The 14,713-nt window shown below is 49.0% G+C and overlaps 1 protein-coding gene across 1 annotated transcript; it reads right to left on the minus strand.

The window, feature by feature from the left end:
* LOC141076488 (oocyte zinc finger protein XlCOF29-like) lies at positions 1–727 on the minus strand. The gene is made up of 3 exons (XM_073563972.1): positions 674–727; positions 355–504; positions 1–225 (listed from the first exon to the last, which is right to left on the minus strand). The coding sequence occupies exons 1-3, from the start codon at positions 725–727 to the stop codon at positions 1–3; spliced, it is 429 nt and encodes a 142-aa protein (XP_073420073.1).
* Between the last annotated feature and the right edge of the window lie 13,986 nt (positions 728–14,713).

Raw genomic sequence — 14,713 nt, forward strand, 5'->3', positions numbered from 1 at the left:
TCATAGTGTTTCTGTATAATGTCCCAGCATTCCCAGCAGTGTCACCTCTCCAGTCAGCAGCTCAATCATCTTGTAGAGGAGTTCTAGGATCTTCTGGTCATTGATATCCTCACGGATTAGGGGGTGAGGTGGAGGCCCCGTGATTGGGCTCAGGGGTCTTCCAGATCCCTCAGACACAGGGTCCTGACAGCGATCACTAGAGGTCTTCTTCACCACTGTGTAATCCTGGTTATGGAGAGACACATTAATAAATCTCACTACAGACATTTCCAGAGTCCTCCCCTCTCCAGTTCTGTCCATATGTTATTCCCATAGATAAGAATGATAGAATGTGACGTCATCAGAATCTCTCACCTCTCCAGTGAGACGGAAGAGGATCTCTAGGGTGAGGTGTAACATTCTCTCCGCCATCTTGTCTCTGTCCATACCCATCCTTGATGGGTAAATCAAGAATATTTTCTTTTGTAGAAGATCCTCACTGAGAGGATCCGATATTGTAGAGACCTGAATGAGAAGAAGATGATGCGATGTAACACTGTGCTTGAGAGCGGGCCCACCTGGAGCTACTGTCAGGGCTGGCGTTTTTACTTCACATGTATCAGAGTGCAGGGAGTGAGTCATGTAACCACTCTTCTGCAGTTTGTGGAGGAGAGGGGGAAGGAAGGTTACCCACCCAATCCAGGATGAGCGCGCTCTCCTTCAAAGCTCCCTGCTGCAGAGAAGTCATCAGCCCCAAAAGCCTGGACGCAGCGGGGCTTGCTCTGCCTCTGACTGTGAGCTGAGCTCACTGTCTGCACTCTTCTGCTTCTGTCTGGAAGGAGCCTGACAGCCAAGGAGGCTAGGAGCAGCACCGAGGACCAGGGACACACTGGACACAGCATGAGGACTGATGAGTGTCTTGGCACATGTCATTTACTATTTGATATGTCTAATCTGTTGGTCGAATATATACATACAGATATATAAAGCAATGAAGGTTCTTAAAGGGGTTGTCCACTACTTTAAATTAACCCCCCAATGTATCCCCCTGGCGCCCCTAATGAATTTTGTAAATACCTCATGTTGCCTATACTGCCTGTGAGCGTCGCTATCGCTGGCCGCTCACAGGCAGCACATGACCCCTGGCTGCAGCCGGCTCTTGCTTCCGCTGACGTCCCGACAAGTGCTGGCAGCAGCCGGGGGTCCATCTTCCTCCTTCCGCGCTGGCTGCCAGGCTGTGGGAGCGATTATCCCCCCGCATCACACCCGGCATCCACCAAGCGCCCATTCATTGAGAAAGCGCGCAGTGGATGCTGGGTGGATGCTGGGTGTGACCCCGGGGGTAACCCCGCCCACAACCCAGCAGCCACTGCGGGGACCCAGCGCTGAGTCACGCCTCACTTGTGACATCAGCGCTGGGTTACGTGCTGCCTGTGAGCGGCCAGCGATAACGCCACTCACAGGCAGTATAGGCAACATGAGGTATTTACAAAATTCATTAGGGGCCTGGGGGGATACTTTGGGGGTTAATTTAATGTAGTGGACAACCCCTTTAAACTTTTATGTCTTGTTTATCCTGCAAGCTGGACAGAGACTAAGGGTATGTGCACACGTTGCTTATTCCATTGTGGATTTTTCTGCATGGATTCTGCAGAATCCGCAGGTAAGACGACCTGTGTTTTACCTGCAGGTTCCTGCGGATTTAGTGCGGATTTGCTCTGCGTTTTTACACCTGCAGATTCCTATAATGGAATAGGTAAAGGTTTTAAATACAAGAGTTAGGACTGTCCCACAAGGGTTGCTGTGACGTGGCGGGATGGCTTCTACATTATTTTGATCAAAATTATGTTAACTAAATACCCTTATTATTACTATTATTACTACCTTCATGCAATTTTTGCAATATATTTTTTTACTTTTTTATTCCAGGATATTTGTTTTGTGTTTTGCTTTTGGTTTTCTCTGTGTAAAGGTCATGTGTTCATATGCAATTACAATTTGCATGCACATTAATTTACTTTTTCTGCTCAGACCCAGTTTCTCATTTGTTTCATTGCGCATTCTGTGCATATAAGGGTGTGACCGCCCTGCTTCTGAGTTGGAAAATCCATCCTGTCTGGCCTACACTATTACTGGTGGTTCAGTCCCTCTGTCCTTGTTCACATTTACGTCACTTGACAAGTGGAAAGGTTTTAAATACAAGAGTTAGGACTGTCCCACAAGGGTTGCCGTGACGTGGCGGGATGGCTTCTACATTATTTTGATCAAAATTATGTTAACTAAATACCCTTATTATTACTATTATTACTACCTTCATGCAATTTTTGCAATATATTTTTTTACTTTTTTATTCCAGGATATTTGTTTTGTGTTTTGTTTTTGGTTTTCTCTATAATGGAATAGGTGTAAAACCGCTGCGGAATCCGCACAAAGAATTGACATGCTGTGGAAAATAAACCGCTGTGTTTCCGCGCTGAATTTTCAGCATCATGTGCACAGCGGTTTTTGTTGCTCACTATGGGCCTGATTCACCGTCTCTCCTGCCTTGATTGACATGGCTGACGTCTCCTGTGTCATCCACTGTCTGTCCAGCTCTCGCACCTGCACAGGAGGGAACAGGAGCTGCGCAGCGCAACAGACTGGATGACATAGGAGGCGTCAGCCACGTCAGTAAAGGCAGGAGGATGGCAATTGTGGGGTCAGAGGAGGTGCTAAGCAGGGACCATAGACACTCATCCGACTGGACGCTGCCGATTAGCTTACGAGAAGGAGAATGATTATTTTCTTAAGTTTGCAAGCGGCTGGAATCTTACAGGATGGCTTTTTAAATGTGGCTAAAAGATGGTGGCTACAGGTCTTACAGATTAACCCCTTCACCCCCAAGGGTGGTTTGCACGTTCATGACTGGGCCAATTTTTACAATTCTGACCACTGTCCCTTTATGAGGTCATAACTCTGGAACGCTTCCATGGATCCCGGTGATTCTGACATTGTTTTCTCGTGACATATTGTACTTCATGTTAGTGGTAAAATTTCAAATAACTTGCGTTTATTTGTGAGAAAAATGGAAATTTGGCGAAAATTTTGAAAACTTCGCAATTTTCCAACTTTGAGTTTTTATGCCCTTAAATCACAGAGATACGGCACACAAAAAACTTGATAACTAATATTTCCCACATGTTTACTTTACATCAGCACAATTTTGGAACCAAAATTTTTTTTTTTTGTTAGGAAGTTATAAGGGTTAAAAGTTGACCAGTGATTTCTCATTTTTACAACACCATTTTATTTTTAGGACCACATCACATTTGAAGCCACTTTGAGGGGTCTATATGATAGAAAATACCCAAAAGTGACACCATTCTAAAAACTGCACCCCTTAAGGTGCTCAAAACCACATTCAAGAAGTTTATTAACCCTTTAAGTGCGTCACAGGAATTTTTTTGAATATTTAAAAAAAAATGAACATCTAACTTTTTTTCACAAAAAAAAACTTCAGGTTCAATTTTTTTTATTTTACCAAGGGTAACAGGAGAAATTGGACTGTAAAAGTTATTGTGCAATTTGTCCTGAGTGCGCTGAAACCTTATATGTGGGGGGGGAACGACTGTTTCGGCGCATGGCAGAGCTCAGAATGGAAGGAGTGCCGTTTGACTTTTTCAATGCAAAATTGGCTGGAATTCAGATCGGACGCCATGTCACGTTTGGAGAGTCCCTGATGTACCTAAACAGTGGAAACCTCCTACAAGTGACCCCATTTTGGAAACTAGACCCCCAAGGAACTTATCTTGATATGCGGTGAGAACTTTGAACCCACAAGGGCTTTACAGAAGTTTATAACGTACAGCGGTGCAATTAAAAAATCATATTTTTTCCACAAAAATGATCTTTTCACCCTCAATTCTTATTTTTCCAAGGGTAACAGGACCCTAAAAGTTATTGTGCAATTTGTCCTGAGTACGCTGATACCCCACATGTGGGGGTAAACCACTATTTGGGCGCATGGCCGAGCTCGGAAGGGAAGCAGCGCCATTTGACGTTTTTGGCTGGAATTGAGATCGGACACCATGTCGCGATTGGAAAACCCCTGATGTACCTAAACAGTGGAAATCCCCCACAAATGACACCATTTTGGAAACTAGACCCCCTAAGGAACTTATCTAGATGTGTGGTGAGAACTTTGAACCCCCAAGGGCTTCACAGAAGTTTATAACATAAAGCCGTACAATTAAAAAATCATATTTTTTCCACAAAAATGATCTTTTCACCTTCAATTCTTATTTTTCCAAGGGTAACAGGACCCTAAAAGTTATTGTGCAATTTGTCCTGAGTACGCTCATACCCCACATGTGGGGGTAAACCACTATTTGGGCGCATGGCAGAGCTCGGAAGGGAAGCAGCGCCATTTGATGTTTTTGGCTGGAATTGAGATCGGACACCATGTCGCGATTGGAAAACCCCTGATGTACCTAAACAGTGGAAACCCCCCACAAATGACACCATTTTGTAAACTAGACCCCCCAAGGAACTTATCTAGATGTGTGGTGAGCACTTTGAACTCCCCAGTGCTTCACAGAAGTTTATAACGCCCGGGCGTGAAAATAAAAAATTCGTATTTTTTCCACAAACATGATCTTTTAGTCACCATTTTTTTATTTTCCCAACGGTACCAGGAGAAATTGGACCCCAAAAGTTGTTGTCCTATTTGTCCTGAGTATGCTGATACCCCATATGTGGGAGAAAACTACTGTATGTACACACGTCGGGGCTCGGAAGGGAAGTAGTGACGTTTTGGAATGCAGACTTTGATGGAATGGTCTGCGGGTGTCATGTTGCCTTTGGAGAGCCCCTAATGTACCTAAACAGTGGAAACCCCCCACAAATGACCCCATTTTGAAAACTAGACCCCCTAAGGAACTTATCTAGATGTGAGGTGAGCACTTTGAACCCCCAAAGGCTTCACAGAAGTTTATAATGCCAGGGCATGAAAATAAAAAAATCGTATTTTTTCCACAAACATGATCAATTAGTCCCCAATTTTTTTATTTTCCCAAGGGTAACAGGAGAAATTGAACCCCAAAAGATGTTGTCCAATTTGTCATGAGTACGCTGACACCCCATATGTGGGAGAAAACTACTGTATGGACACACGTCGGGGCTCGGAAGGGAAGCAGTGACATTTTGGAATGCAGACTTTGATGGAATGGTCTGCGGGTGTCATGTGCGTTTGGAGAGCCCCTGATGTACCTAAACTATTGAAACTCCCCACAAGTGACCCCATTTTGGACACTAGGCCCCCCACGGAACTTATCTAGATGTGTGGTGAGCACTTTGAACCCCCAAGTGCTTCACAGAAGTTTATAACGCTCGGACGTGAAAATAAAAAAATCATTTTTTTCCACAAAAATGATATTTTTGCCCCCAATTTTTTATTTTCCTAAGGGTAACAGGAGAAATTGGACCCCAAAAATTGATTTGCAATTTGACCTGAGTAGGCTGATACATGTGGGGGTAAAACACTGGGCGCATGGCAGAGCTTGGAAGGGAAGGAGCACCATTTGACTTTTTTAACTCAGAATTGGCTGGAATTGAGATCAGACGCCATGTTGCATTTGGAGAGCCCCTGATGTGCCCAAACAGTGGAAACCCCCAATTATAACTCCAACCCTAACCCCAACACACCCCTAACCCTAATCTGAGCCCTAACCCTAGCACTAACCCTAGCCCTAACCCTAACGGGAAAATGGAAATAAATACATTTTTTAATTTTATTTTTCCCTAACTAAGGGGGTGATAACGGGGGGTTTGATTTACTATTTATGGCGGTTTTTATGTTTGGCAGCTGTCACACGCTAAAAGACGCTTTTTATTGTAAAAATAGTTTTTGCATCACCACATATTGAGAGCTATAATTTTTCCGTATTTTGACCCACCGAGTCATGTGAGGTCTTATTTTTTGCGGGACGAGTTGACGTTTTTATTGGTACCATTTTCGGGCACGTGACATTTTTTGATCACTTTTTATTCCGATTTTTGGGACGCAGAATGAACAAAAACCAGCGTTTCATGAATTTCTTTTGGGGGGGTGCGTTTACACCGTTCCGCGTGCGATAAAATTGATAAAGCGTTTTTATTCTTCGTGTCAGTACGGTTACAGCGATACCTTATTTAGGTCGTTTTTTTTATGTTTTGTTGGTTTTATGCAATGAAAACTATTTTATATAAAAAATAATTATTTTTGCATCGCTTTATTCTGCGAGCTATAACTTTTTTATTTTTTTGCTGATGATGCTGTTTGGCAGCTCGTTTTTTGCGGGACAAGATGTCGTTTTCAGCGGTACCATGGATATTTATATGCGTCTTTTTGATCGCGCGTTATTACACTTTTTGTTTGGCGGTATGATAACAAATCATTATTTTTTGCTTCGTTTTTTATTTTTATTTTTTAAGGGGTTCGCTAAAGGGGTTAACTAATGGGATAGTTTTATAGGGCGGGTCGTAACGGACGCGGCGATACCTAATATGTGTACTTTTATTGTTTTTTTTTTTTTATTTCTAAAAAATGGATTTATTTGGGGGAATATTTTTTTTTTTTTCTAATTTATTTGGCGATTTTTTTTAATTTATTTTAACATTTTTTTTTATTTTTTTTTTTACTTTATTAAATAGTCCCAGGTGGGACATCACTGTCCTGTGACAGATCGCTGATCTGTCACATCACAGATCACTGTGACAGATCAGCAATCTGTCACAGGCACTGCAGAAGGCTTCCTCATGCCTGCGCTTTGCAGGCACTGAGGAAGCCAGCTTCCTGCAGGCCCCCGAAGGCCCCCGTCGCCATCTTTGATTCGGGGGCCTGCAGGAAAGGAGCCCCCCGCAGCAGCGCTGCACATTGCGCTGCCGTGGGGGGCTCAGGGAAGCACGGAGGGAGCCCCCTCCCTGCCGATGCTTCCCTTTAACCCCCGGTACACCGTGATCATGTTTGATCGCGGTGTGCAAGGGGGTAACATGTTGGGGGCGGTCCGTGACCGCCCCTGACACATTGAGCCGGGTGTCAGCTGCGATAATCAGCTGACACCCGGCCGCGATCAGCGCCGCTCACCACGTGGGCGCCGCTGATCTCGGTAGACGTACTATCCCGTCCATGGGCATAGGGGCCCGGGTCCCATGGATGGGATAGTACGTCTCATGTCAGAAAGGGGTTAAAGTTCGGCTCACGATCGCCGAAATTGCAATATTCAACAATTTAATCATCGATTAAATCACCAAATATAGCCGAACATACCCAGCACAAAAGCCGGTGTTTCCCAACCTGTGTGACATTGTGGTAAACACGGACTAAAACTACATTATCCTATAACACAGCAAGTGAAGAGCTAAGCGGCCTATACACCAAGCACTTAACCGACCCAATTTAGAAAATAGGCATAAATGGATTAAAGCTAAAGCAGAATTTGACCTTTAGCTGGACAGACTAGAAAGAATAAGGGGGAACCAAAAAACATCTGAATTTTTTAGATACGGTAATAAGGATGGTTCATTATTGGCTCGCTTGGCAAAAAGCCGAACACCTATGAGATTTATAGGTAGATTGAATGATCACAAAGGTTCACCACAAACAGACCCAAAAATCATAAATGACATCTGGCATAAATACTATAACACATTGTATGAACAAGAACCAGTAGATGGAGAAGAGGGGAAGACATTCCTAGATAGACTATCCCTCCCAACAGTCTCAGAAGGTGAGAAAGATTCAACTCTACAATAAGAAAGGAAGAGATAGTGGACACTATTAACTCCCTGAAAAATAGCGAGGCACCCGGACCAGATGGGCTGCCAGGGGAGTTCTGCAAAATATTAGTAGAAGAGGTTTCTTCTCCACTGGTGGCCGTTTTTATCAAATCCTAAAAGAAAAGGTATACCTGCCAACAGGAAATAGGGCCAATATTAAAGTACACTACCGTGTGACTATTCTAGCTGCAAATGTCTGGTTTGTAATGCAATATCTTCATAGGTGTAAGGAGGCCCATTTCCAACAACCATCACTACAGTGTTCTTATGGTACTTTGATAACTGTGTAAGAAGCTAATGGATGGTTAGATTACCATTGTGCAAGTATGTTAGCACAGCTGAAAACAGTTTGGCTGATTAGAGAAGCTATAAATCTGACCTTCCTTTGAGCTAGTTGAGAATCTGGAGCATTATATTTGTTGGTTCCATTAAACTCTCAAAATGGCCAGAAAAAAGGACTTTCGTGTGAAACTTGACAGTCTATTCTTGTTCTTAGAAATGAATTATTTGTGAGACATTGCCAGAAAACTGAAGAATTCCTACCACGGTGTGTACTACTCCCTTCAGAGGAGACGACAAACAGGCTCTAACCAGAGTAGAAAGTGAAGTAGGAGGCCCCACTGCACAACTGAGTAACAAGTACATTAGAGTCTGTAGTTTGAGAAATCGACGCCTCACAGGTCCTCAACTGGCAGCTTCATTAAATACACACAAAACACCAGTATCAACACCTACAGTGAAGAGGCGACTCCGGGATGCTGGCCTACAGGGCAAAGTGGAAAAGAAAAAGCCATATCTGAGACTGGCTAATAAAAGGAAAAGATTAATATGGGCAAAAGAACACAGACATTGGACAGAGGAAGATTGGAAAAAAGTGTTAAGGACAGACGAATCCAAGTTTGAGGTGTTTGGATCACACAGAAGAACATTTGTGAGACGCAGATTAACTGAAAAGATGATGAAAGAGTGCCTGACGCCATCTGTCAAGCATGGTGGAGGTAACGTGATGGTCAGGGGTTGCTTTGGTGATGGTAAAGTGTGAGATTTGTACAAGGTAAAAGGGATTTTGAATAAGGAAGGCTATCACTCCATTTTGCAACGCCATGCCATACTGTTATGGATGAGTCACCGAAGGAGGAAAAAACAAAAATAATAGCTAAGTCCAGAAAACCAGAGAAGTTGGAAGCTATCGGATTGCAGACCCCCTGAACCTATCCACAACAACTAGCAGTAGCCGTGGGGGGTTCCTACGGTGCCCTAGACCCCTCGATCACAGCCAGAGAACTAAATAACCTAAAGACAGAAAGGGAAATCTAAACTGCCCCAGAGCAGCCCCCAAAGCAATAGGCAGCCCCCAACATATAATGACTGTGAAGCAAGATGAAAAACACTAACACAGATAGAAAGATAGGCTGAGCAAATGATGGGGCCCAAGCTAACTAAATAAGACAGGACAGAAAAGCTGCTGTCTGCAATCCGCAAAAACCCTATCCAAAAATGTACCAACAGACTGATAGGAGAAACAGGCCCTGAAGTCGCTAGGCTTCAAAAAGACTATATCAGCACTCAGGTAAATTCTTAAGACAGAGCCAAAGATCAACAGATCAGAGACAAAAATGGAATTCAGCTCACCCCTGGCCGGGGATGGCAGAACTCCCAAAAAACAAGGCAAACAAAACCAGAACTAAAGTGTACAAAAAGCAGAGCAAAACTTAGCTTTGAGAAGCAGAAATCAGACTGGTCTCCAAGAATGCAGCAGGAAGATCACCAGCAAGGCAGCAGGGCGTCGGCTGCCTTATATCCAGTCATCAGTTCCTGTGACCCAGTCATCATCTACCTGCTCAGCTGTTTGGTAATCAGCCTCACTACCTTCCTTCGCCAGAAGAGGGAGTTCATCAGACATCACTGGTGAAGGGAAAAATGAACTCACAACACCATACCCTGTGGACAGCGCTTGAATGGAGCCAATTTCATCCTACAACAGGACAATGACCCAAATTATGAAAGAACTATTTAGGGAAGAAGCTGGCAGCTGGTATTCTATCTGTAATGGAATGGCCAGGGCAGTCACCAGATCTCAACACCATTGAGCTGTTGTGGGAGCAGCTTGACCGTATGGCACGCAAAAAGTGCCCATCAAGACAAACCAACTTGTGGGAGAGGCTTCTGGAAGCATGGGGTGAAATTTCTCCAGATTACCTCAGCAAATTAACTGCTAGAATGCCAAAGGTTTGCAATGCTGGAATTGCAGCAAAGGGAGCATTCTCTGACAAAAGCAAAATTTGAAGGAGAAAATTATTATTTCAAATAAAAATCTTTTTTTCGAACCTTGTCAATGTCTGGACGAGATTTTAACCCCTTACAGACCGCTGACGGGATAGTACATCAGCGGTCAGTATCCTCTGCTTTGATGTGGGCTCCGGCGGTGAGCCCACTTCAAAACCTCGACATGTCAGCTGTTATAAACAGGTGACATGTGCCGGCAATAGGCGCGGGCGGAATCAAGATCTGCCCGCGCCTATTAACTAGTTAAATCCCACTGTCAAACACTGACAGCGGGCATTAAACTAGTATTTCCGGCGTCCAGCCGGAAATGAGCGTATCACCAACCCCCGTCACGTGATCAGGGGTCAGCGACGCGTTGCCATGACAATCAGAGGTCTCATAGAGACCTCTATGGTTGTTGCCGTCAGATTGCTATGAGTGCCACTCTGTTGTTGGCGCTCATAGCAATGCTGTATTACTGCTACATATGAGCGATCTGCTCATCTCCCATATGTAGCAGAGCCGATCAAGTATGGCATGCTTCTACTCTCCCGTGGAGACTATTGAAGCGTGCCAAAAATAAAAAAAAAGTGTTTAAAAATTAAAGAAAATAAAAATCATAAAAATTCAAATCACCCCCCTTTCGCCCCAATCAAAATAAACAATAAAAAAAATCAAACCTACAGATATTTGGTATCGCCGCATTCAGAATCGCCCGATCTATCAATAAAAAAAGGATTAACCCGACTGCTAAATGGCGTAGCGAGAAAAAAAATCAAAACGCCAGAATTACGGTTTTTTGGTCGCCGTGACATTGCATTAAAATGCAATAACGGGTGATCAAAAGAATGTATCTGCACAAATATGGTATCATTAAAAACATCAGCTCGGCACGCAAAAAATAAGCCCTCACCAAGCACAAGATCACGAAAAATGGAGACGCTACGGGGCTCGAAAAATTGTGCTTATTTTTTAGCAAATTTTGGAATTTTTTTCCACCACTTGGATAAAAGAGAACCTAGACATGTTTGGAGTCTATGAACTCGTAATGAGCTGGAGAATCATGATGGCAGGGCAGTTTTAGCATTTAGTGAACTTAGCAAAAAAGCCAAACAAAAAAGTGAGGGTTTGCACTTTTTTTCAATTTTACCGCATTTAGAATTTTTTTTCCCGGTTTTGAGTACAAGACATGATAAAACGAATGGTGTCGTTCAAAAGCACAACTCATCCTGCATACAGCCATACTGACGGAGAAATAAAAAAGTTATGGCTCTGGAAATAAGGGGAGCGAAAAATGAAAAAAGCTCCGTTCATTAAAGGGAGTCTGTCACCCCATTTTAGCCCTATCAGCTGCGGCCACCGCCATCAGGGGCTTATCTACAGCATTCTGTAATGCATTCTGTAATGCTGCAGATAAGCCCCTGATGTAACCTGAAAGATAAGAAAAACACGTGAGATTATACTCACCGGGGGGCGTTGCAGTCTGGTCCAGGGCCTCCCATCTTCATACGATGACGTCCTCCTCCTAACTTCTCCCTCGGCTGCCGCGCAGGCGTGCTTTATCGGTCCTGTAGAAGGCAGAGCAGAGTACTGCAGTGCGCAGGCGCGGGACCTCTGTGCCCTTCCCGGCCCCTCGCACTGCAGTACTTTACTCTGCCCTCTACAGGTCAGATCAGTACGCCTGCACAGGAGCCGAGGGAGAAGTTAGGAGGACGTCATCGTATGAAGATGGGAGGCACCGTACGCCGGGGTGAGTATAATCTAACGTGTTTTCCTTATCTTTCGGGTTACATCGGGGCTTATCTACAGCATTACAGAATGCATTACAGAATGCTGCAGATAAGCCCCTGATGGCGGCGGCCCCAGCTTATAGTGCTAAAATGGGGTGACAGACTCCCTTTAAGTGGTTAAATTAATTTGGCAACTCAATAGATGAATAAAAGTCGGAGTTTTCATGGAAAACACAAAATTGTCTGGGTGACCCCAAACTTTGGAGCGGTCGTGTGTTACACAAGCGATTCCCCTGAGGGTTAATAATCCTCCCTGTCCCCTAGAGGTGGAGGGGGTAACATGGGGCCACTTGTGGGGTCTCTGGTGTCAGCGCTCTTCACACGTCACACGGCGTCCGCCGTCTATCCCAGTCACAATGGCGCCCCTTCCCTCCTGAGCCTGTGGGGTATCGGCACTCAGGAGACACGGCGCACTGTGCGGCCTCAGCACTCCTGTCACCTTTAGGACAATGATACATTGGGGGGAAAGTCACATTTCTGTGAGGAAAACAGGAAAATTGTCATTTTTTCCTTCCACATTGCTGAAATTCCCGTCACACTGTCCGAATTCAGAGATTGTCCTGTCAGAAAGGAGAAGACAGGGAGCGAAAGGGTTAATAGGACTCACAGGAGGAACCGGCCCAGAAAGCAGAAGGTCCAGGAGTGTCCACCACATATATGGCTGCTCTGTGCACACAGGACCTGTAGTGACGTCATGCCCATGTGACCAGAAGGGGCGGTGCCTCCTCCTCCATAGAGCAGACGGGAGGAAGCTGTGGCCCCGCCCACACTGTCCAGCATTCACCATAGGAGAGCAGTGTGGAGAGCGCGCAGCAGAGGAGCGGAGCTTTCAGCGGGGAAGAGCGCGGAGGAGGGAGCAGCCGACACCCCGCAGAGGACAGAAAGAAGACGGTCTGTGGAGAGAGAGTGTGGGGGGGCAGAGGCTGGGCATGGGGTAACAGGCAGAGGCTGCCAATGTGGGGTGGGGAGAGGCGGAGCTGGCGCGTGGTGGACGGGAGCAGAGCCGGAGCTGGCGCGTGGTGGACGGGAGCAGAGCCGGAGCTGGCGCGTGGTGGACGGGAGCAGAGCCGGAGCTGGCGCGTGGTGGACGGGAGCAGAGCCGGAGCTGGCGCGTGGTGGACGGGAGCAGAGCCGGAGCTGGCGCGTGGTGGACGGGAGCAGAGCCGGAGCTGGCGCGTGGTGGACGGGAGCAGAGCCGGAGCTGGCGCGTGGCGGACGGGAGCAGAGCCGGAGCTGGCGCGTGGCGGACGGGAGCAGAGCCGGAGCTGGCGCGTGGCGGACGGGAGCAGAGCCGGAGCTGGCGCGTGGCGGACGGGAGCAGAGCCGGAGCTGGCGCGTGGCGGACGGGAGCAGAGCCGGAGCTGGCGCGTGGCGGACGGGAGCAGAGCCGGAGCTGGCGCGTGGCGGACGGGAGCAGAGCCGGAGCTGGCGCGTGGCGGACGGGAGCAGAGCCGGAGCTGGCGCGTGGCGGACGGGAGCAGAGCCGGAGCTGGCGCGTGGCGGACGGGAGCAGAGCCGGAGCTGGCGCGTGGCGGACGGGAGCAGAGCCGGAGCTGGCGCGTGGCGGACGGGAGCAGAGCCGGAGCTGGCGCGTGGCGGACGGGAGCAGAGCCGGAGCTGGCGCGTGGCGGACGGGAGCAGAGCCGGAGCTGGCGCGTGGCGGACGGGAGCAGAGCCGGAGCTGGCGCGTGGCGGACGGGAGCAGAGCCGGAGCTGGCGCGTGGCGGACGGGAGCAGAGCCGGAGCTGGCGCGTGGCGGACGGGAGCAGAGCCGGAGCTGGCGCGTGGCGGACGGGAGCAGAGCCGGAGCTGGCGCGTGGCGGACGGGAGCAGAGCCGGAGCTGGCGCGTGGCGGACGGGAGCAGAGCCGGAGCTGGCGCGTGGCGGACGGGAGCAGAGCCGGAGCTGGCGCGTGGCGGACGGGAGCAGAGCCGGAGCTGGCGCGTGGCGGACGGGAGCAGAGCCGGAGCTGGCGCGTGGCGGACGGGAGCAGAGCCGGAGCTGGCGCGTGGCGGACGGGAGCAGAGCCGGAGCTGGCGCGTGGCGGACGGGAGCAGAGCCGGAGCTGGCGCGTGGCGGACGGGAGCAGAGCCGGAGCTGGCGCGTGGCGGACGGGAGCAGAGCCGGAGCTGGCGCGTGGCGGACGGGAGCAGAGCCGGAGCTGGCGCGTGGTGGACGGGAGCAGAGCCGGAGCTGGCGCGTGGTGGACGGGAGCAGAGCCGGAGCTGGCGCGTGGTGGACGGGAGCAGAGCCGGAGCTGGCGCGTGGTGGACGGGAGCAGAGCCGGAGCTGGCGCGTGGTGGACGGGAGCAGAGCCGGAGCTGGCGTGTGGTGGACGGGAGCAGAGCTGGCGCGTGGTGGACGGGAGCAGAGCTGGAGTGTGGTGGACGGGGCGGAGCTGGCGCGTGGTGGACGGGGGAGGAGCTGGCGTGTGGTGGACGGGGCGGAGCCAAAGCTGGCGCGTGGTGGACGGGAGCAGAGCCGGAGCTGGAGTGTGGTGGACGGGAGCGGAGCCGGAGCCGGCGCGTGGTGGACGGGAGCGGAGCCGGAGCCGGCGCGTGGTGGACGGGAGCGGAGCCGGCGCGTGGTGGACGGGAGCGGAGCCGGCGCGTGGTGGACGGGAGCGGAGCCGGAGCCGGCACGTGGTGGACGGGAGCGGAGGCAGAGCCGGCGTGTGGTGGACGGGAGCGGAGGCGGAGCTGGCGTGTGGTGGACGGGAGCAGAGCCGGAGCTAGAGTGTGGTGGACGGGGGCGGAGCTGGCGCGTGGTGGACGGGAGCAGAGCCGGAGCTGGCGCGTGGTGGACGGGAGCAGAGCCGGAGCTGGAGTGTGGTGGATGGGGGCGGAGCTGGCGCGTGGTGGACGGGAGCAGAGCCGGAGCTGGCG

Source organism: Dendrobates tinctorius, unplaced genomic scaffold, assembly GCF_039654945.1.
Source record: "Dendrobates tinctorius isolate UK_male_01 unplaced genomic scaffold, ASM3965494v1 ptg000418l, whole genome shotgun sequence".
Taxonomy (NCBI): Eukaryota; Metazoa; Chordata; class Amphibia; order Anura; family Dendrobatidae; genus Dendrobates; species Dendrobates tinctorius.

Coding starts and splice junctions, on each gene's coding strand:
- LOC141076488 (XM_073563972.1), bottom strand. CDS start 727: ATGACTTCTCTGCAGCAGGGAGCTTTGAAGGAGAGCGCGCTCATCCTG. Junction 505..673: donor GCGCGCTCATCCTGGATTGG/GTGGGTAACCTT, acceptor CTTCTCATTCAG/GTCTCTACAATATCGGATCC. Junction 226..354: donor TCTTCCGTCTCACTGGAGAG/GTGAGAGATTCT, acceptor CTCCATAACCAG/GATTACACAGTGGTGAAGAA.